The sequence below is a fragment of the Carcharodon carcharias genome, chromosome 9, assembly GCF_017639515.1.
Source record: "Carcharodon carcharias isolate sCarCar2 chromosome 9, sCarCar2.pri, whole genome shotgun sequence".
Classification (NCBI taxonomy): domain Eukaryota; kingdom Metazoa; phylum Chordata; class Chondrichthyes; order Lamniformes; family Lamnidae; genus Carcharodon; species Carcharodon carcharias.
Window position 1 is genome coordinate 47,706,062 of NC_054475.1, and position 24,325 is coordinate 47,730,386.

At 41.3% G+C, this 24,325-nt stretch overlaps 1 protein-coding gene across 4 annotated transcripts in view; it reads left to right on the forward strand.

Annotated features, from left to right (window-relative positions):
* Nucleotides 1-19,942, forward strand: part of LOC121281890 (bcl-2 homologous antagonist/killer-like) — a 78,298-nt gene extending 58,356 nt beyond the window's left edge. For all 4 annotated transcript variants that reach the window (XM_041195020.1, XM_041195021.1, XM_041195023.1 and 1 more), the window contains exons 5-6: nucleotides 2,530-2,710; nucleotides 15,919-19,942. In XM_041195020.1, coding sequence (XP_041050954.1) covers nucleotides 2,530-2,710; nucleotides 15,919-16,023 — 286 coding nt within the window. In that variant the 3' untranslated portion in view covers nucleotides 16,024-19,942. The remainder of the gene's footprint in view (nucleotides 1-2,529; nucleotides 2,711-15,918) is intronic.
* Nucleotides 19,943-24,325: the final 4,383 nt, after the last annotated feature.

A 24,325-nucleotide genomic window follows, 5' to 3' on the forward strand; every position in this document is an offset into this window, starting at 1 on the left:
GCAGGATTCCAAGCCCCTGACCTGCTCTTGTAGCCACATTATTTATATGGCTAGTCCAGTTCAGTTTCTGGTCAGTGGTAACCCCCAGGATGTTGTTAGTGCCACATACCTACAGTCTACAGCCTTCTTCCTCACTAACAATCACAGAACAAATTTTTGAATCATCCACAGTTTTAATCATGCTCCCTACCTTTTAAGTCTAAACCGTTGATCCTTACCAGGAGAAAGGAAAATCCAAGCACCAAGCCCTGTAGAACAGCCTTTCGGTCACAAAAACGCCTGTCGACCATTATCATTTGCTTCTTGTCTCTAAGCCAGTTTTGGATCTAACTTTCCCTTGGACCCTTGGGCTCTTCCTTTTTTGACCAGTCTGCCATGTGCGACCTTGACAAAGTTAATGAAGTTGGGCACAGTTTTCCCCTCACAAACCTGTACTTGACGGTTCTTGGTTAATCTGTGCCATTTCTAAATGATTTATATTGTCCCTCAGAATTTTTTTTCCAACAATTTGCCAACAACTGAGCTTAGGCTGACTGGCTTATAACTACTCTGTTCATCCCTTCCTTTTTAAACAATGGGTACAATATTAGCAGTCCTCCAAACTACACCTGTAGCCAGAAAGATTGAGGAGTGATTGTCAGAGCCTCTGCTATTTCCTTCTTTATCTTAGCCAGGGAAGCATTTCACCTGTGAATGGTGAAGTATCTACTGTCAAAGATATTAATAGTTCCTCTCTCCCTCTGTTCATACCATCCAATATTTCACACTTAGTGCCTACAATGTCTACTTCATCCTTTTTCTTTGTGAAGACTGACACATAGGCCGGGATTTTCCAGCTCAGCCGTGGGGGATGTGATGGTCCAGCCAAAATTCCATTGATTTTCATTGCGACTGGATAACCCTGGTGGCGGGTAGGGTTGGAGAATCCCACCCATAGTATTCATGAAGAATGTTGTCCACATCTTCTGTCTCCACACAAGTTACCTTTCAATCTCTATTGGTCTGAATTTTTTTCCTCTTGTTTTATGTATACATAAAGAGCATCTTTGAGTTTTCCTTCATTTTACTTGCCAGTATTTTTCATGCCTTCTCTTTGCTTTCATAATTTCGTTTTTTTTAGTTTCACTCCATGCTTTGCATGCTGCTAGGCTTTCTTTGATGTTAAGCTCTTAGTATCTGGCATAAGCTTCCCTTTTGCTTTATCTTATCGTGTATCCACTTTGACATCCAGAGGGTCAAATTTGAGAGTCCCATTTTTTTTTATGAACCCTCTCTCCTTGAATGCCTCCCACTGATCTGACATTGATTTATCTTCAATAGCTGTTTCCCTTCCATTTTTGCCATTTTGGCTTAGTAAAATTGACCTTTACCCCAGTTTAAAACTTTTACTGTGGTCTATTTTTGTCCTTTACAATAGATACACTAAATTGGAACTGAATTAAAATCACTACCACCAAAATGCTCTCCACGGTTACCCCTTCCACCTGACTAGCTTCATTTTCTAAAACTAATTTGGTATGTCTCATTTAAGTCTACCAGTTTGATGTGAGATAAAAACAAAAAACTGCGGATGCTGGAAATCCAAAACAAAAACAGAATTACTTGGAAAAACTCAGCAGGTCTGGTAGCATCGGCGGAGAAGAAAAGAGTTGACGTTTCGAGTCCTCATGACCCTTCAACAGAACTGAGTGAATCTAAGGAGAGGGGTGAAATATAAGCTGGTTTCAGGTGGGGGGGGTGGGGGGGGGGGGGGGTGGTTGGGCGTGTGGTGTGGTTGTAGGGACAAGCAAGCAGTGATAGGAGCAGATAATCAAAAGATGTCACAGACAAAAGAGCACAGAGTTGTTGAAGGTGGTGATATTATCTAAACGAATGTGCTAATTAAGAATGGATGGTAGGGCACTCAAAATACAGCTCTGGTGGGGGTGGAGTGGAAAGGTTAGCAGGGCATAAAAGATTTAAAAATAATGGAAATAGGTGGGAAAAGAAAAATCTATATAAATTATTGGAAAAAACAAAACGTTTAAATAATATCACCACCTTCAACGCCTCTGTGTTCTTTTGTCTGTGACATCTTTTGATTATCTGGTCCTATCACTGCTTGCTTGTCCCTACAACCACACCACCCCCCACCCCGACACTTCTCTCTCTCTCTCTCTCTCTCCCCCCCACCCCACCACCAACACCTTAAACCAGCTTATATTTCACCCCTCTCCTTAGATTCACTCAATTCTGTTGAAGGGTCATGAGGACTCGAAACGTCAACTCTTCTTCTCCGCCGATGCCAGACCTGCTGAGTTTTTCCAGTTTGATGTAAGCTTTGTTGGACAAATCAGATAACTACAGGAGTAGATTATGTAAATCAGTTTATTTACATTGTTGGTGTGATAAAATAACTGGTAGAAAAGCATAATATTGATGCATTGTCAGGCAACGTGATTTTGCATTCTGTTAAAATTTCTGTTTAACTTTTTTTCCTGGTAAATCAGTATTTGAAGATAATGCTGGAATTGTACATTCCTCTTGCAGGCTTTTTGAAAGTGGCATAAACTGGGGCCGTGTGATAGCTCTGTTAGGATTTGGCTATCGAATGGCTGTTTACGTCTTCCAGAAGGGTATGAAAGGATTCCTGAGTCAAATTGCAAAATTCATTGCAGAGTTTGTATTGAGAAATAGAATTGCAAGATGGATTGCAGCTCAAGGAGGCTGGGTGAGTACTAGGAAGTTGATTGCTGATTTTCAAATGTAAACTTTTTGTTAGATGAAGACTTATTGAATGCTATGAACATTTTGTTATTTCTCTTCTAAAGTGCAGTTTTGCACATGCCTGGTGCACTGCAATCAATATCTGTCTCAAATAGTCATTCTTTGTTCATGAGCCTTGGCAGTGAATGTCAAAGTTACTTCATCAAAGCCTAGCTCATTTCAGTTTTCCCGATATCCACATATACAGCCCTCCATCTAGGACTGTTGTGAATAGCAGAGCATGCTTCCCAAGTCACTGTTCCTTCTCCAGTATTGACCCAGGAATTCTGAGGCCAATTTTAGCACAACTTTGCTAGTTAGGATCAGCTAACACAGAAGAGGAGTTGATTCCAGGGCATTCCTCACCTGTAAACACAGCTGTCCGTTGAATGAGCCAAGTCAGAACACAAGAATTAAGAGCAGGAGTAGGCTATTCAGCCCCTTGAGCCTGATAAGATCATGGCTGATCTCATTATGGCTTACTGCACTTTCTTAACCATCCTCCATTACTCTTGACTCCCTTGTCAATCAAAAATCTTGTCTAACTCAGCCTTGTATATACTCAATGATCCAGCCTCACTGTTCTTTGGGAAAGAGAATTCCACAAATGACCCTCGTGAGAGAAGAAATTACTCCATTTCCATCTTAAATAGGAGGCCCCTTGTTTTTAAATAGAGTCCTCCAGCTCTAGACTTCCCCACAAGAGGAAACATCCTCTTAGCATTAACTCTGTCAAGTGCCCACAGGATCTTATATGCTTCAATAAGATTACCTTTCATTCATCTAAACTCCAAAGGACACAAGCCTAACCTGTCCAACCTTTCCTCCATGAGACAATGCCCTCATCCCAGGAATCAGACAAGTGAACCTTCTCTGAACTGTCCCTCATGCATTTATGTCCTTAAGTAAGGAGACCAAACCTGTACACACTATTCCAGATGCAGTCTTATTAAGACCCTATCCAATACTTCCTACTTTTATAGTCTATTCCCTTGGCTATTGAGGAAGCAGTAATGATTTTTTTAAATTAAAAAATACATGTGCTATTTTTAGACATCTAAACACCATTTTATTTTTCCAAAGTAATAAAGTCATAATCTTCAGCCACGTTTGAGATTAAAGTAAAGGGTAAAGGATCTGTTTAATGTTGAACACTGAGCATTTTTAGAAAATTGGTGGTTCGTCCAAATTCCTTTTTAAGATTAATTCAATGTTAAGTATCCTTGCATATTTAGTTCTCAGTCTTCCTTAATGCTGAAGGAATACTACTGAGAACACTAGAAATTGTATTACTACATTAAACTGTCCTTAACTGAAAGAGAAACAAAAGGCTAGGTTTCTGGAAGGTGTTTCTTAATTGCAATTCCTGACTGTTATATCAGATTTCTGAGAAATGAACCCCCGGTAGGTTGCTAGGGAAATAGAAACTAATTGGGAGATCTGATGTCAGCCTGTGGTCAGAACAGGTGTGTGGCTGTGCAGCCAGCTGTAAGGACTGAAACAGGGAGAAAAAAACTTGAGAGCTGTCCAGGCACACTGAAGAACTGGGTGGTTTTTATCAGAGTTGACCATAAAGTGTGCTAGGCTATTATTGAGTAGCCAGGTGAATGGTATTCTGGGAAAGCTGTGCCATCAGGACTGTTGTGACCCAAGTAAGGGAAGTTTGGCAAAAGTGTGCCCTGATAGAGCTCGTATCCATGGATCACAGTTGGGGGAAAAAAAAAGCAAAATACTGCGGATGCTGGAAATCTGAAACTAAAACAAAAATAGCTGGAAAAACTCAGCAGGTCTGATAGCATCAGTGGAGAGGAATGCAGTTAACGTTTTGAGTCCATATGACTCTTCATCAGAACTAAGGAAATATAGAAATGAGGTGAAATACAAGCTGGTTGAGGGGGTTGGGACAGGTAAAGCTGGACAGAGGGCCAGTGGTTAGAGTAAAGATGTTTTTGGACGATATTGGTGATCGAATCCTGCATGAGGAGTGCTAATTGAACTCTTAGCGGAGAACTGAGAAGGAGTTTGGGACAGCATGTGGTGCCATGCGTTGAGGGCTAGCTGAGAAACCTGAGAGATTTACCTTTGTTGTATTGGCTATTTATTTAAAGTGTAACTTTTCATTTCTACTGAATATAACTTGCCTGTTAATTTGCATTTACTTTAAGTTGATTTTGGTTTGATTGTTACAGTAAAAGTTCTAATAAGTGAAATCTTGCCCAATGGCTCCTTCCATTGAAATAATTTGGAAAGTTTGGTTCTTTCTTTCTTTGGTGAATGGGGATCGTAACAAAGGTTTGGAGATTGCCCTGGATCTCAAACCATTAGGCTGTGTAATGGGTTACTGGAATTTTCCAGAATTTAAACGAGATTTCACATTTACTTTTGCTCATTGGGGAATCAACATGAGTACTTTAATGCTAAAGCCTTTTTGGATAGAATGGATTTGCCTCCAGTTAGCTGTTCAAGGGCACGAAAAGATAATTTGAAGACTGGATTAGAGAGGAATTGGGGTTGACTTTGAATCAGGAGCTAGGAAAGCAGAGATTGTTGGAGAATTGGCTCATTACTTGAAGCTTAAGAAAGAAAAGGACGTTCCTGATCAAGTGAAACTGGCCAAAATTGCATTAGCAGAACAGTAAGACGATTCAAATTGGAAAGGCTGAAAATATTTTTTTTAAAAAAAATCTTGAGTTCAGGGAAAGGAGTAAGGAAAAAGACGGAAAAAAGCACACTTAGAAAGGGAGAAATTAGAATTGGAATGAGGAGAAAACTCCGTGTGGCACTGGAAGGAAAAGGTGAGGGTGACCCAGAGGCAACTCTTCATTCTTTTAATTTGGCAAGGAGCATTCACTTGGTTACCTAAATTTAGTGACGAAAGAGTAGAAATGTAACCTGTGTCATAAGTTGCCACAAAACCCAACTGACCGAAAGAAGATTGGATTATGCTCTTCCAAAGCGTGTTTGTTGGGAAAGCTTTGGAGCCATAAAGCAGTGCAGAGTTCGGAGAGAGCAAAAGCCCATAAAGCAACATGGAGCTCAGAGAGAGAGAGGGAGAGAGCTCATAAAACAGCACACACTCAGCTTGAAAAAATTGAGTGAAAAAACTACCGTGACATCACAGGAAACTATTAAGTTGATTTGACTGGTAAGTGCTTGGTGTAAGGGATAGTGTGTAGCCAACTTAGGGCACCAGAATTAAGGTAGATCTATAAATAAAAAGAGCGAAAACATTTAAATAAATAAATAGGAGGAGGTAGTGGCGTAGTGGTATTGTCACTGGACTAGTCATTCAGAGACACGGGGTAATGCTTTGGGGACCTGTTATGACACAGCAGTTGGTAAAGGCTGAGTTATTTAAAATCCCAGAGGGAACTTTTAAACAGCTGTTATAATCTATATTTTCAATTAATATGTTTGCGATGCAACTCTGAATTCAGAAATGAAACCACCAATCCTCCAAAGGTTTTTATATAAATTAAATTGAGCATTTATTAATTTTACAAGGTATTAAACCGATACACATGTCTACAAATTACTACCATAATAACTATTAAACAAAGCCCCAAATTAATTAAAGAGGTGGTCACACTGCAGATGAAGGGACTTGAGGAAGGAAGGGAATGGGTGACCAGGCAGTCCAAGAGAAACAGGCAGGTAGTTCAGGAGTCCCCTGGGGTCCCACTCGCAAATCGGTATTCCATTTTGGAGGTTCTTCCAGGGAGTGCAGACAGAACCAAGTTTCTGGCATCACAAGCAGCCTGTCTGTACAGGAGGGGAGGAAGAGCAATAGTAATAGGGGATTCTATAGTCAGGGGAACTGACCGGCTGCAGGGCATCCTGAAGGGGGAGGGTGATAAGGCAGAGGTCACGGTACATGTTGGTACTAATGACACAGGTAGAAAGAGGGATGAGGTCTTGCATCAAGAATGCAGGGAGTTAGGCAGTAGACTAAAAAGCAGGACCTCTTGGGTTGTAATCTCTGGATTACTCCCAGTACCATGTGCTAGTGAGCTCGGAAATAGGAGAATAGCGCAGATGAATACGTGGCTTAAGAGTTGGTGCAGGAGGGAGGGTTTTAGATTCCTGGATTACTGGGACCAATGCTGGGGAAGGTGGGACCTGTACAAGCGGGACGGTCTACATCTGAACCAGAGTGGGACGAACATCCTTGTCGGCAGGTTTGCTAGTGCTGTTGGAAGGAGTTTAAACTAATTCGGCAGAGGGAGGGGACACAATGTTAGCAGAATAGGGACACATCATAATACAGTAAAACAATCAAGTCAGGGGGAGTACGTCTGCATTAAGTTTCAAGGGACTAAGGCAAGGCTGGATGGCCTCTACTTTAATGCCAGGAGTATTACAGGTATTCGGATGGGTTAAGGGTGAGGATTGACACGTGGAATTGTGATATAGTAGTCATCACTGAGACATGGTTGAGGGAGGGGCAGGATTGGCAGCTCAACATTCTGGGATATAGAATCTTCAGGGGAGGGGGTAAAAGAGGAGGAGGCGTTGCATTATTAGTTAAGGAGTCAGTTACTGCAGTAAGGAGAGATGATGTCTTGGAGGGGGCATCGAATGAAGCTTTGTGGGTAGAGCTTAAGAATAAAAAAGGGGCAGCCACGTTGTTAGGTGTTTATTATAGACCCTCAGATAGTCAGCGGGAAATTGAGGAGCAAATATGTGCACAATTTGTGGAGGTGTGTAAAAACAATAATAATAGGGTAATTATATTAGATGATTTCAACTTTCCCAACATTAATTGGGACAGACATAGTGTTAAGGCCGTGGATGGAGTGGATTTCTTGAAATGTGTACAGGAAAACTTTTTAGGTCAATACGTAGAGGGTCCAACAAGGGACGGCGCAGTGCGGGACCTAATTCTGGGGAATGAAGTTGGACAGGTGGCTGAGGTGGTGGTGGGGGAGCATTTTAGTGATAGTGACTACCACATGGTACAATTTTTAAGCTTATTATGGATGAAGAAATAGACAAGTTGAAAAAAAAATGTTTTGGATTGGGGGTGGGCGGATTTTAGTAAAATAAGGCAGGACCTGACCAAGGTAGACTGGGAACAGCTACTTGTGGGGAAATCTACAGAGGAACAGTGGGGGCATTCAAAAAGGAAATGGAGAGGGTACAGGCTCAACATGTTCCCTCTAAGATGATAGGAAGGAGTAACATGACCAGAGATATTCAGGATATGATGAGAAGGAAAAGAGCCTTTTGGCAGGTACAAGGGAAGCAAATCAGTGGAGGCATTCGTGGAGTACAGAAAGTGCAGGGTGGAGCTTAAGAAGGCAATTAGGAGAGCAAAGAGGGGATATGAGAAAGCTCTGGCTGGTAAAAGTAGGGAAAATCCCAAGATATTCTATAAGTATATCAATGGGAAGAGGATAACCAAGCAAAGAGTAGGGCCCATTAGGGACCAAGGGGCCAATCTATGGGTGGAGCCAGAGGACATCGGTAGAGTGTTGAATGAATACTTCACATCCGTCTTCACCCAAGAGAATGAAGGTGAAGGTATCGAACTTGGGGAGAGAGACTGCGAGGTTCTTGAGCAAATTGATATAGGGAGTGACAAGGTATTGGAGGTGATGGCAGGCTTAGTAGTGGACAAATCTCCAGGTCCAGATGATTTGTGTCCCATACTGCTGAGGAGGCAAGGGAGGAGATTGCAGGGGCTCTGACCCAAATTTTTAATTCCTCTCTGGCCACAGGGGAGGTGCCAGAGGACTGGAGAACAGCTAATGTGGTTCCGCTATTTAAGAAGGGTTGTAGAGATAAGCCAGGGAACTACAGGCCAGTGAGTCTCATGTCAGTGGTAGGGAAACTATTGGAGAAAATCCTGAAGGAGAGAATCTGTCTCCACTGGGAGAGGCAAGGTTTGTTCATGGATAGTCAGCATGGCTTTGTCAGAGGGAGGTCATGCCTATCAAATTTGATTGAATTTTTTGAGGAGGTGACCAGATGTGTAGATGAGGGTAGTGCAGTTGATGTAGTTTATATGGATTTCAGCAAAGCCTTTGAGAAGGTCCCACACGGGAGACTTATAAAGAAGGCAAATGCACATGGGATACATGTGCATTTGCATGGGTAACTTGATGAGCTGGATTCAAAATTGGCTTGGTTGTAGGAGACAGAGGGTGATGACAGAAGGATGCTTTAGTGACTGGAAGCCAGTGTCCAGTGGCGTACCACAGGGATCTGTGCTGGGTCCCCTATTATTCATCATTTATATAAACGACATAGATGTGCGGGGGAGGATTAGTAAATTTGCAGATGACACAAAGATTGGCTGGATGGTTAATAATGAGGCTGAGTGTCTTGGGCTACAGGAAGATATGGACGGGATGGTCAAATGGGCAGATAAGTGGCAGATGGAATTTAACCCTGAAAAGTGAGGTGATACACTTTGGAAAGAGTGATTTGACAAGCAAGTATTCAAAGAATGGCGTGACATTAGGAAGTTCTGAGGAACAAAGGGACCATGGCGTGTGTATCCATAGATCTCTGAAGGCGGAGGGGCAAGTTAGTGGGGTGGTGAAAAAGGCATATGGGACACTTGCCTTTATTAATCGAGGCATAGATTACAGAAGTAGGGAGGTCATGTTGGAGTTGCATTGAACCTTGGTGAGGCCACAGCTGGAGTACTATGTATAGTTCTGGTCACCATATTATAGGAAGGATGTGATTGCACTGGAGGGGGCGCAAAGAAGATTCACCGGGATGTTGCCTGGGATGAAACATTAACTTTTGAAGAGAGGTTGGATAGACTTGGGTTGTTTTCATTGGAGCAGAGTAGACTGAGGAGCGACCTGATCGAGGTGTACAAGATTGAGAGGCGTGGATAGTAGCTGTCCCCCTCAGTTTAAGGGTCAATCACAAGGGTACATAAGTTCAAGGTGTGGGGCAGGAGGTTTAAGGGGGGCGTGAGGAAAAACTTTTTTACCCAGAGGGTGGTGACGGTCTGAAATGTGCTGCTTGGGAGGGTGGTGGAAACGGGTTGCTTCATATCCTTTAAAATGTACCTGGATGAGCACTTGGCACGTCATAACATTCAAGGCTATGGACCAAGTGCTGGTAGATGGGATTAGGTAGGTAGGCCAGGTGTTTCTCATGTGTCGGTGCAGACTCGATGGGCCGAAGGGCCTCTTTTGCACTGAGAGATTCTGTGATTCTGTAATCACTCCCAGGTCACCTTCACCAGGCCAAAATAACCCATAGACTTTAACAGACAGCAGGAAAAGCACATTTTATCTTACAAATTCAAAACGAGGTCCCTTTTAATTTGTTCTTTCGCAGACACAGTGGTAGGGCTTACAAGCTGCTTAGATATTACATGTTTCTAAGTTCCACATAGAAAATTTTTTTGTAAATACCTAGCCTTACAATGAGAATTTGCATTCAAAGGCAACACCAGGCCCTTTCATAGTACCAATTTTATTAGTAATATAAACACATTGCTTGGTGTCTCCCAGCTAGGTGCAAGAATTCACCCCCTGTCTTTGAATAGTTTATTCAACAAAATGCAAATGCACCCTTCACCTTACTGTTTACATCTCAAAACTACTATAAATCAAAGCACCCAGACTAGCTGGCTTTAATCCAATTAACACACACACTCACACTCTCACCCACACCCACAGACACAGACCATACTACAAGCCCAATTTAAAATAATTTCCAATAACGGTACATGATGGGACCTGGGTTCGAATTTCACCATGGCAGATGGTGAAATTTGAATCCAACAAAAATCTAGAATTAAAAGTCTGAATACCATGAAACCATTGCTTATTGTTGTAAAAACTCATCTGGTTCACTAATGTCCTTTAGGGAAGCGAATTTGCCATCCTTAACTGGTCTGGCCTACATGTGACTCCAGTCCCACAGCAATGTGGTTAACTCTTAAATGCCCTTTAAACAAGGATAATTAGGGATGGGCAATAAATTCTAGTCTAGCCAATGATGCCCACATCCCTTGAACAAATAAAAAAAAAATTAAAATATTACTTAAAACACAAATTAAGAAATGTATAACTTTTAGTTGTCGGTAGTACCAGCATTTAATAAGCACAGTAAATTGTAGTATACATAAGAATTATTTTAAGTTAATTAAGAACGTAATTAAATTAACTAAATAACATAAGTAGTAATGGCAGGAAAGTGTTACGTTGCAGCTGTGGAATGTGGATATTTTGGATACTAAGGCGGTCCAAGACACACACATCTGCAGAAAGTGTAAGCAGCTAGAGGAATTCCAGATCAGGATTATTAATCTGGAAGCTGAACTACAAACATTGTGCAACATTTGGGAGGGGGAGAAATACCTGGACACTTTGTTCCTGAAGACAGTCACATGTCTTAGATTAGGGTCGTCTGTTTTGTTCAGCCTTGCGGGACAGAAGGATGTGACCGTGAGTGAGGTAGGTAAAGGGACCAAGTAGAGGAGCCTAATCCTAAAACAGGTTTGAGGTGATCAAAACCTTTGTGGACAAAAGTGAGGCCTACAAGCTGGATGTGCAGGCTGTCTTATGGCACCATGGTACAAGAAGCCGTTCAAGCAGGGAGCAAACAGGAATGTAATGGTAGTCGGGGACAGTGTAGTGAAGGGGATGGACATTGTTCTCTGAAGCAAAGAGTGAGAGTCCAGAAGGCTGTGTTGTCTGCCCAGTGCCAGGGTTCAGGACATCTGCTCAGGGCTGAAGAGGAACTTGTAGTGGGGTGGGGAGGATCCAGTTATCGTAGCCCATGTAGGTACCGACGACAGGCAGGACAAGGAAAGAGGTTCTGCATAGCCAGTATGAGAAGCTTGGTGCCTAATTAAAGAAGCAAACCTCAAAGATAATAACTTCTGGATTATTACCTGAGCCACGTGTAAATTGGCATAGGGCAAATAAGATTTCGAGAGATGAATCCGTGGCTTAAAGACTGGTGTAGGAGAAGTGGGTTCTGGTTTGTGGGACATTGGCACCAGTACTTGGGGAAAGTGGGGCCTGTACCATTGGGATGGTCTACACAGGAACCATGCTGGGACGAGTGTTCTTGCAAGTCACGTAACTAAATAGTGGGGCAGAGGATCAAATGTGGGAAGATGTGGTATATCAAAGAGTAGAGACAAGGTAAGAGAGGAAGATATTAATGTGGGAAATGATAAACAGACTATGACAGGAAGGGACAGAATACAAGTCTGAGTGAACCAACAGATAAGGCTAGGGGTTACAGCAGTAATAAAAGGACAAAACTTAAGGCTCTCTATCTGAATACACATAGCATTCGAATCAAAACCGATGAACTGATAGTGCAAATGGAGAAAAATAGGTATGATCTAAAATAAAGACAGAAAATGCTGGAAAAACTCAGCATGTCTGGCAGCATCTGCAGAAAGAAACTGAGTTAACATTTCAAGTCCATATGATTCTTCAGAGTATATTTTCATATCCATATAGAGACATGGCTGCAAGATGCCATAGATTGGGACCTGAATATTGAAGGACTTTTTAAAAAGGACAGGAAGTTAGAAAAAGATGGAGGTGTGGCTCTGTTAACTAAAAATGACATTAGCACAATAGAGAGAGAGATGATCTAAGTTTAGGAAACCAGGATATAGAAGCGGTTTGGGTAGAGATGAGGAATGATAAAGACAAGAAGTCGCTTTTGGGAGTGGTGTGTAGGCCCCCTAACAGTAATCACATGGTAGGATGGCGTATCAAAGAAAAAATAGTGGGAGCTTGTCAGAGAGGTATGGCAATTACCATGGGGGATTTTAACCTACATATACACTGGAACAACCAGATAGGCAAAGATAGCATAGATGACGAATTCATAGAATGTTTTTGGGATAATTAATTTCTTTGATCAGTATGTTGTGGAACCAACCAGGGAGCAGGCTAACCTAGACCTGACATTGTGCAATGAGCTAGGATTAATTAGTGACCTCATAGTGAAGGTGGTCCTAGATAGCAGAGATCATAATATGATTGAATCTACATTCGGTTTGATGGAGAGAAGAGTGGGTCTAAGACTAGTACTTTAAACTTAAATGAGGGCAGTTATGAAAGTAGAGCTAGCGAAAGTGAGTTGGCAATTTAGGTTAAGGGATAGATCAATAGAGATGAGTGGCCAACATTCGAGGGGATATTTCAGAATACACAGAATAGATACATTCCAATGAGAGAGAGAAATTCCAAGGGGAAGATCCACCATCCGTGGCTAACTAAAAAAAAGTTAAAGATAGTATCAAACTTAAAGAAAAAGCGTATAACTCTGCATAGGTGAGTGGCAGGTCAGAAGATTGGACAAAATGTAAACAAACAGCAAAGAGTGACTAAAAGATTAATGAGGGTAAAATTAGAGTATGAGAGAAAGCCAGCTAAAAATGTAAAGACAGATAGTAAGAGTTTCTACAGGCCTTTAAAAAAGAATTAACGAAGGGAACATTGGAGCTATAGAAAGTGAGTCTGGGAAGTTAGTAATGGAAAATAAGGAGATGGCAGATGAGTTGAATAGGTATTTTGCATCGGTCTTCACCATGAAGGATACAAGTAACATCCCAGAAATAGCTATAAATCAGGAATTGGAAGGGAGGGAGGAACTCAAGATTAGAATCACCAGGGTACTGGTACTTGTCAACCCACAGTTCCAACAATTTGCTCAGTCCCTGGGTCCTGATGGGTTTCATCCTAGGGTCTTAAAAGAATTGGCTAGTGAGTAGATGATGTGTTGGTTCTAATTTTCTAAAATTCCCTAGATTTGGGGAAAGTTCTATTAGATTAGATAATAGCTAATGCAACTCCTGTCTCCCTCCCACTTTTGAAGAAAGAAAGCAGGAAACTATAGGCCATTTAGCTTAATATGTCATAGGGGAAAATGTTAGAAGCCATTATCAAAGACATTATAACAGGGTACTTAGATAAATTCAAGGTAATCAGGCAGAGTCAACAAGGTTTTGTGAAAAGGAAATCATGTTTAATTTATTGGAGTCCTTTGAAGAAGTAACCAATGCTGTGGAAAGAAGTAACCAATGCTGTGGATAAAGGGGAACCGATGGATGTACTGGACTTAGACTTTCAGAAGGCATTTGATAAGGTCCCTCATCAAAGGTTATTGCAGAAAATAATAGCTCATGGTGGGGTGGGGGGTGGTGCGGTTAACATATTGGCATGGATAGATTGGCTAGCTGATGGGAAACAGTAGGGATAAATAGGCCATTTTCTGGTTGGATGCGACAAGTGGTGTGCCACAGGGATCAGTGCTGGTGCTTCAACTCTTTACAACTTGCGTAAATGATTTGGATGAACAGACCAATGATATGGTTGCTAAATTTGCCGACGACACAAAAATAGATCGGAACGTAAGTTGTGAAAGGGTCATAAGGCTACAAAATGATATAGGTAGGTTAGGTGAGTGGGCAAAGATCTGGCAAATGGAGTATACTGGGAAAATGTGAAGTTGTCCATTTTGGCAGAACGAATAAAAAGAGGCATATTATCTAGACGGTTAGAGGATGCATAGGGATCTGGGTGTCCTAGTGCATGAATCGCAAAAGGTTAGTATGCAGGTGCAGCAAATAATTAGGAAACACAATAGAATGTTATAATTTATTGCAAGGGAAATTGAATACAAGAGTAGGGAGGTTATGCTTCAGGTATACAGGTGAGACCACATCTGCAGTAATGTGTACATTATTGATCTCCTTATTTAAAGAAAGATGTAAACACATTAGAAGCGGTTCAGAGAAGGTTTGCCAGATTAATACCAGGGATGGATGGGCTGTCTTATGAGGAAAGGCTGGACAGGCTAAGCTTATATCCGCTGGAGTTTGGAAGAGTAAGAGGCGACTTGATTGAAACATAGAAGATCTTGCAGGGTCTTGACAGGGTAGATGTGGAAAGGATTTTTCCTCTTGTGGGAAAATCTAGTACTTGGAGTCACTGTTTCAAAATAAGGGGTCCGTCGTTTAGGACTGACATGAGGAAAACATTTTTCTGAGATAGAGGGACTTTGGAACCCTCAAAGAGACAGAAATTCAAAGAAGAAACAGGTTCAAACCTTTGTGGAATTTGCCAGAGAGCAGGAAATGCTGTTCGATAAATGGTATTGTTTGATAAAGGTTGAACAAGACTTTGAGAACAGTCGGGAAGTGGTCCTGGTGGGAGAAGTCAAAATTAGTATCCCCTTGGGAGCAAGGTCCCATGGAAGAACATAAAGTTCATAAAATAAAGCATGCTATAGTAGTGGAAAATGACTAAGAATTGACTCAAGCATATTAGTAGCAGGCTCCTGTTTAAAACTTCACAGAGAAATTGGAGAGATAAAAAGTTTGATAGTGAAAAGAAATCTGGTTTTAGTAAGGAAGAGGGCAGAGTAAAGAGGCATGTTCCTCAGAGTAGTAAAAGAGAATACCTGGAGGATGAGTCTAGTTCAAGGGGACCAACATGCTAACAAGCCTGTAGCATTTGTACAGTTGCACAGTGTACCTCCAGGAAATAATGTTCTAGCAAATAAATCTTATGACACGTAGGTGGTTTCTTCTAGGTTTACCGAGAGTGAATCAGGGTGAAGGAATTATACAAGTTTTCTGTTTGAGGGTGACATGTTCACACTTGTCGGGTGAGGCAGCCAAGCCAATTGTTAGCCTCCGAGATACCAGGGCAGCACAGCCACTGATGTTAGCAAGTGACATTCAAAACTTAAATGATAATTAGTTAAGTTGTTAATCTACTAATAGTTGTCCTCCATAGTTCAATCAGTGTAGGGTTGCTCTGCTTGTTTCAAGTGTTGTGGTGACAAAGAAAATAAGTGAACGTGGTACTCTTTATCAGACTGGATCCAGATGAAGTGTCTTTGTATAAGAAGTTAACACTTGTCTCCAGGTACTAATAGGTCTTTTTTTTTAAATTAGATTTCCAGTTGGTTGAATTGGCTTTTCTTGTCTTTCATGTTTTACTGTATTTGGTTTCATAGTGTACATGAAACGTATGCCATGTGCTTTGAATAGTTGTTCAGATATCCATCTGGTGATCCTGAAGTGTAGGTTGTCTTCTATAGGATATTCAGGGAATTCATTTTTTTAATACTTTCTAGGTTCCTGCCTCTGTTTAAAGAGAATGAATACTATTTCTGTAAAAATTCATCTATTTCATTCATTTTTTTTCTTTCTCTTAACAGAGAGCAGCCCTGGAGTTGGATAATATTTATATCAAGTGGATGCTTGGGATTCTGGCTGTAGTTCTGGTTGGTGTATTCGTGGTCCATAAGTTTTACAAATCTTAGTACAAGGATCTCTGCTGGAGCAGGCCTCTAGCCTTGGACTATAAAAACAGATTCTTTTAGTGACAATTTACATCTATATAATTGTGAAAACTTGCTACTGATCATGAATAGGAGATACTTAGCCAGAAATTCCAACTGCTGTCCATCAAATTGCCAAATGCAACAGTAATCATTTGATATGAAAGAATATTGAGTCTCAGCTGGCCCATTTTGTGCAGGTCAGTTTTATGCTCAGCTACAGTTCCCCATTTTGTATCCATATACCTTGCTTTAAAGGCCACACTGGCAAAACTGAAGACCCCTGGTTCTCATCTCCTCTTCTGAATCTTGTTCCTGTAGGAACAGCATTTATATGCTGAGTCATGAAGCTATGGCCAGCAAGTGGAATACCTTGTATGTTTAAAACAATTATAGAATGCAATGAATGGAAATTTTGGCCATGGCCTAGTTAGTAACTAGAAGGCAAATTGCTCCATTCACCTTTGTATATAAAAGAGCTTTGTTTTAGCAGAGCAGTTTGTTCCTTGCTTAACGCTTGGAAATCGTCTTTGTGGCTCCCACTAAGAGCACTTTCATACTGTTCTCTTCAAAATACACTCCTCACTGTAATGCACTTTCTATGACTCCTATCCTAATGAGCTGCATATTGTATATGAACAGTAACACTGGAGGAGACTACCCCATAGCATACACAGCAGAAACTAAATTCAAATTTCAAAAATGACTAGAAATGCAGCTATGGCAAAACTAGGAGTCTGTTTGTCATGGAATTGTTTATAAATGGTTGTAGCATCACAGAAATGCATGTGTCCAGCGATATTTGTGATCAGTGAGTTGTTTGTAATCTGGTTTAAAATCACATAGTATTTGGGAATAGTAACAGCCTGAATTTGATGAATTGTGCTGCTGAGACTAAAGTTTTCAAATGTCCCTCAGGGGCTGTCAGGTTAAATTCTAAGTAAATTAAAAAGAACACCTTAGCCTGTTTTATGTACATTTGAGACTTTCTGATTACAGACATTGTTATCATGTAATGGTAGAAATACAACCTGTGGGCTCTGAACAGTTGACAATGTAATAATTTTCCAATGCTAACACTTGGTTCGTCCTTGTCTTTTTGGTACTTTAACATCTGGGGCTTATCACATAAAAAGCACTAGTTCATGGGGAAGCCAGCCTGAAGTTTGGGATGGGGTGGAGGGAGGAATACTGCATAGCAATGTGCAGGTTGAAATGGTCAGTTAGTGCAACTACTCATTGCAGGTGAAACTGATATGCAAAACTTAAGAGCAGTTTCATCTGCACTGAGGAGCAAAATCTATCATTATTGGGTGTGGGAGTGAGAGAAAAAGCAATTTGGAATGGAGAAATTCCAAGGGATAGAAATGAGCTGGAACTAAAAGAATGAGGGCTAGTTGGTGGCAGAATAAAAATGAGCATATAATTAAAGTAAATTAATTTTATTGCAATTGACTTTAAAAATAATGAAAATTATGCCCTTGGAAATCTACTTGGCAATTATCCTGTTGGACACCATGGGACTATTATTAAGCAAGTTGCCGAGATCCCACAGTTCTCAGCTAATAATGAGGAACTCATTTGCTTACCGAGTTTAGAATTTGGCTGAAGAGTTTATGTTGGGTTATCTGTAACTCTTTCGAGTACAAACCTGTTTCCATCTGTTTCAGATGAAGTTACATTTTTTCATAGTTTGCCATTGTGAGATTTGAACTCTTGATCTTGGGGTTACAAACCCAGTACCATAACCACTTGGCTATTTAGGCCAAGCCCTTGGGTTATCTGTAGCTTAACTGTAGCTTAACTCACTGAGCTGTGCTAATTTTTTTTATAATTAGCATTTTGGGACAAATCCTGCATCTTCAAATGGTAGGTTTAATATCCTAACGTTTCTTTAATTACTTGAAAAGAGACCTTGATGGGTAATCGGAGGAGGACAGTCTATGGCTTAATCTTTGAATAAAAGTGTAGACTGTTCAGCTTTTCTAATGTTGTGGGACAGTAACATTTAATGGCGTGTTGCATGGTGTCAGCTGCTGTTTATCTGCCTTTGAGAGATCCATTTGGCCCTCCCTGCTTAGCCACTTCAATATTGAGAGAGACAGGCCTCCTCAAAATCTGCAAGTCTCCACAGTCGAAACCCAAAAATGCAATCTTCCTGACAGCCTCCCCAGCTTCCAAGACAGTTACCACCACCCCTCCACCCCCTTAAGTACTGTGTGCAGGAGAGAGCTATGCACCCTTGGAATCTCACCACCCCAGGACCTTCCTCCAATACTCTTGGTCAGTAGTTTGGCTCCATCGATTGACTTCAAGCTCCAGGAACATCACCTTCATTGGGGTGAGATAGCAGGTTGGGTTGACCACCCGTGGTCCTGACCCTTTCTTGGACACGATGCACCTCTTCTCCTGCAAATGAAATGGGACATTACAATGAATATGCTGTGCTACAATCATAACTTCAAATGTGTGGCCAACATGTACTTTGGGGGTCATCGTTTATGAATGCTGCTTGCCAACTATCAGCTGCTGCAATTCCATTCCCCCCTTACCCCACCCCACCCCATAAAACTTGCAGGGTGGCATGTCTGCACCCCAAATTCAAGCCAATTCACACCCTTGCACCCTTCGATTATAGGCCCAGCTCCAAAATCATCTCACACTCTCACTGTGGCAACTCGAGGTCATTGAGCCTTTTATGGTGCTGCAGCTAAATACTTGGGATGACCACCATGGCTGCTGCCGTTTGCTGCGACCTCCATCCAGGCTGCCTTTGTCTGGCTGGGCAGTCTCCTCTGTCTTTCAGCATGAAGATCTCCCACCTATTTCTCACAACGTGAAGGAGTGCTTGCAGGGAGTCGTCATCAAACTGCTGGGCCATCCTGGGTCTGGACCCCTGACCAGCTGGAGGATTCATTCTGCCCTCCATCAGTGAAGAGATGAGAGTTAAAGGGCTGATATTGAGTATTTTCACAAACATTTGCTATTGATAAAAGGAATAGGTCAGCTGTGTTCAAATGTCCTTTCGTCTCTGGGAAGGGTCCTGAATGACTCTCTATCAGCACAATAGTCATCCACATTTAAGTCCAAGCTCTTTTCTGTAGGTGCTGCAATATTTCAATTGGTTTAACAGTCTTGTGACAACTTCAGCATCAAATGATAATTCTTGGTGCAGCTGCCACAGTTCCGTGCCAGGGTTGCCTTTAAATGGGTGCCATGACCAACTTTGGATCACGGCCTGCCCCTTTAGCGCCCAAATGTCCCACCTTTCTATTCCTGATTTGGCGGGCTGCCTGCTGTTGCTCTCTGTTGTTGGCCAGCTTCCCACCAGGCAGCCATTAATGGTCACAAGATGCGCATTATTGGGCGCCTGTCAAAGGCGGGGTAGAAGTTTGCAGCCCATGCACTTCTGGTTTGGACTCCCAAGCAGTGTAAAATTCAGCCTGTGAAGCACCGCTTGAGCTGCAAAGCGGATAGCTATCCTATTCGATGAAATCTGCCTCATATAAACACATACAAGTTAGGAGCAGTAGGTCACTTGGCCCCTCCAGCCTGCTCTACCATTCAATAAGATTGTGGCTGATCTGAATGTAACCTCAACCCCACATTCCTGCCTACCCCTGATAACCTTTCATTCCGTTGTTAAAAATCTATCTACCTCTGCCTTAAAAATAATCGAAGACTCTGCTTCCATTGCCTTTTGAGGAAGAGAGTTTCAAAGGCTCTGAACCCTCAGAAAAAGTTTCACATCATCTCTTATCTTAATTGAGCTACCCCTTATTTATAGTGATTCCTAGTTCTTGATTCTCTCACAAGAGGAAACATCCTCTCCACATCCACCCTGTCGAGACCCCTCAGGATCTTTAAAGTTTTCTATGAAGTCGCCTCTTACTCTTCTAAATTCCAGTGTCCAGCCTTTCCTCATAAGACAATCCGCCCATTCCTGAGATTAGTCTAGTAAACCTTCTCTGAACTGCTAATGCATTTACATCTTTCTTTACATAAGGAGACCAGTACTGTACACAGTACTCTAGATGTGGTCACACCAGTGCCCTGTATAACTGAAGCATAACCTCCCTACTTCTGTAATCAATTCCCCTCACAATAAATGATAACATTCTATTAGCTTTCCTAATTATCTGCTGTACCTGCATACTAATCTTTTGTGATTCATGCACTAGGACACCCAGATCCCTCTGAATCTCAGAGCTCTTTAATCTCTCACCATTTAGATAATAAACTTATTTTTTATTCTTCCTGCCAAAATGAACAATTTCACTTATGCCCACATTATACTCCCATTGGCCAGATTTTTGCCCACTCATTTATCTATCTGTCACTTTGTAGCCTCCTTACGTCCGCTTCACAATTTACTTTCCTACCTATCTTTGTGTCATCAGCAAATTTAGCAACTAATCCTTCTGTCCCTTCATCCAAGTCATTTATATAAATTGTAAAAAGTTGAGGCCCCAGCACTGATCCATGTGGCACACCACTTGTCACATCCTGTCAACCAAAAAAAAACCCATTTATGCAAACTCTCTGCTTCCTGTTAGCTAGCCAATCTTCTATCCATGCTAATATATTACCCCTGACACCATGAGCTTTTATTTTTTGCAATAACCTTTGATGTGGCACTTTATCAAATGCTTTCTGGAAATCTAAATACATATATCCACCCTTTATCTACCGCACTTTGACTCCTTCAAAGAACTCCAATTGAGGTAATTGTTCTTCAGTCCCCTGTCAAGGAATCTTTTCAAGTGATTTGAAAATACGAATTTCTCCAAAAATAGTTAATTTTTTAAAATTGCAATGATCTGACATTTCATCCAGTTTTCACTTATGCTGCAAGTAGACAGTTATAGATTGAATGGTTTGGGAATCAAACCTTTGACATCTTGCTCCAGGTGCAAAGTTCTGCTTTTCTCTGTGGAAAATTTTTTATTAAAACCTATTTTGACAAGATGAAGCAGTGATGGCTCTGTTTAATAGCTACACTACCTATTGTTGAAAAGCAAGTTGGTAGTGCTTAGTTTCTCATTTTACACTTAGCAAGAGATAGCCTCCTGACTTATCTGTTTGGGTTTGGGGGGTGGGAAGCCAGATAGCTTCTGCTCCTTGCACTGTCTTAATAATAAAAAGAATCTGTAGGCGTGCTGCCAAACTGTACAGACTGGAAGGCCCGGGTTCTCTCTCTGGTCTGTTGGTTTGTGTTGGATTAGTTGACGTTGGGTATAATGCTAAGCCCTATCCAGCATATTCATGTTCTCTCTGTCTTTCTTGGACTCAGTCTCGCACAGATGTATGCACATATACACCCAGATCCCTTTGCTTCTACACCCCCTTTAGAGTTGTACTCTTTAGTTTATATTGTCTCTCAATGTTCTTCCTATCAAAATGAATCACTTCATATTTCTCTGCATTGAAGTTCATTCCAACAACTTGTCTGTGTCCTTTTGAAATTCTACGCTATCCTTCTCAGTTCACAATGCTTCCAAGCTTTGTATAATCAACAAACTCTGAAATTGTGCCCTGCCATTAATATATCAGGAAAAGCAAGGGTCCCAACATTGACCGCTGGAGAACTCCACTGCAAACTTTCCACCAGCACAGAAAAACATCCATTAACCATTACTTTGTTTCCTGACACTCAGTCAATTCCGTATCCATGTTGCTACTATCCCTTTTATTCCATGAACTATAACTTTGCTGCACTGCATCGAATGTCTTTTGGAGGTCCATGTGCCTGACATCAACAATATTGCCCTTATCAACCCTTTCTGTTACCCCTTACCTTTGCTTCCTTTATTAATTACTTTAAATCTGCACCCTCTTGTTCTCGATCCCTTCATGAATCCCTTCCTATCTATTCTGTCCAGATTACTCATGATTTTGAATGCCTCGATCAAATCTCCTCTTGGCTGCCTTTTCTCTGAGAAAAACTGTTCTAACTTCTCGACTTTATCTTCATAACTGAAGTTCCTCATCCCTGGAACAATTTTCATGAATCTTTTCTGCACCTCTCCAATGTCTTCGTATCCTTCCTAAAGTACAAAACAAAAACTCCAAGTAAGTTAAACACTATTTTCCCTTAAATCATAGCTGGCTTTCCTTTATTAACTCCCATTTGTTCACATCACTATCAATTTTTTCCCAAAGGAACATAACAAATAGGAACAGAAGTAGACCATTCGGCCCCTCAAGCTTACTCCACCATTCAATAAGATCATGGCTGATCATCTTGTGTTTTGGTTTCCACATTCCCATCTAACCCCAATAACCTTAGGTTCTTGTTAGGCAAGGAAATCAATCTACCTCTGCTTTAAAAATATTCAATGACCCCGCCTCCACCACCAAGAGTTCCAAACTCGCACAACCCTCCCGAGAAAAAATTTCTCATCTCTGTCCTAAAAGGACAAACCTTAATTTTAAATCAATGCCCCCTAGTTCTGGACCATGATCTTATTGGATGGCTTACCCTTGCTCCTATTTCCTATGTTCTTACTCACAAGAGGAAACATCTTTTTCACGTCCACCTTGTCAAGGCCATTCAGGATCTTGTATACTTCAATCAAATCACCTCTTGTTCTTCTAAACTCCAGTGGAAACAAGCCCAGTCTGTCCAACCTTTCCATATAAGCTAAGCCACTCATTCCAGGTATCAACCTCATAAACCTCCTTTGAACCGCTTCCAATGCATTTACATCTTTCCTTGTATAAGGAGAATAAAACTGCACACAGTATTTGAGGTGCTGCCTTACCAGTCCTCTGTATAACTGAAGCGTAACATCCTTACTTTTATGTTCAATCCCTCTCGTAATAAAGGATAACATTCCATCAGCCTTAAATACTTGCTGTACCTGCATGCTAACTTTTTGACTCATGCACTAGAACACCTAGATCCCTCAGCACCTCAGAATTATGCAGCTGTTCTCCACTTAAGTAATACTCTGCTTTTTTGTTTTTCCTGCCAAAATGAACAACTTCACATTTTCCCACATTAAACTCCATTTGCCAGATCTTTGCCCACTCACTGAACCTATCAATATCCATCTGCAACCTCATCATGTCCTATTCACAACTTACTTTCCTACCTATCTTTCTGTTATCTGCAAATTAACTACCATGTCTTCACTGCCCTCATCTAAGTCATTGATGTAAATCATAAAAAGTTGAGGCCCCAGTACAGAACCCTGTGGGACTCCACTCAGCGCATCCTGCCAATCCAAAAAAGACCCATCTATGCCTACTCTGCTTTCTGCCGCCCAGCCAACCTTCTATCCATGCTAATATGTAACCCCTACACCATGCGCTTTTATTTTCTGTAATAATCTTTGATATGGCACCTTACCAAATGCCTTCTGGAAATCCAAGTGCAGTACATCTACAGGCTCCCCTTTATCCACTGTGCATGTTACTCCTTCAAAAAACTCAATAAATTGGCTAACCATGATTTTCCTTTCACAAAACAATGCTGACTCTTCCTGATTGCCTTGAGTTCTTCTAAGTGTTCAGCTATAACCTTCTTAATGATCAATTCTAATAACTTCCCCACGACAGGCGTCAAGCTAACTGGCATCTAATTTCCTGTTTTCTGCCTCCCTCCGTTCTTGAATGAGGGGTTATATTTGCTACTTTCCAATCTGATGGAACCTTTCCAGAATCTAGGGAATTTTGGAAAATTAACACCAGCGCATTGAGTACCTCATTAGACACCTCTTTTAAGATCCCAGGATGTTGTCCATCGGGACCTGGAGACTTGCCAGCCCGCAGCTCCATCAATTTGTTCAGTACCGTTTCCCCTCGTGATTTCAGTTTCACCAAGTTCCTTTCTCACATTTACTGCTGATTTGCAGCTATTGCTGGAATGATTTTTGTATCCCCAATGGTGAACACAGAAACAAAATATTAGTTCATCTCTTCCCCCGTTTCCTTATTATCTACTATTAATTTCCCACTGTCACTCTAGAGGACCAACACTCGCTTTGCTTACTCTTTTCCTTTTTAAATACCTGTAGAAACTCTTACTATCTGTTTTTGCATTTCTAGCTAGCTTCTTCTCATACTCTAATTTCTTTCTCCTGATTAACCTTTTAGTCATTCTCTGCAGTTCTTTATATTCTGTTCAATCATCTGTCCTGCCACTCATCTTTGTGAAGTTGTATGCTTTTTCCTTAAGCCTGATCCTTTCCTTAACAACTTTAGTAAACCACGGATGTTGGACCCTCCCCTTAGAATTTTTCTTTATAGTTGGAATGTACTTATTCTGGATGCCCTGAAA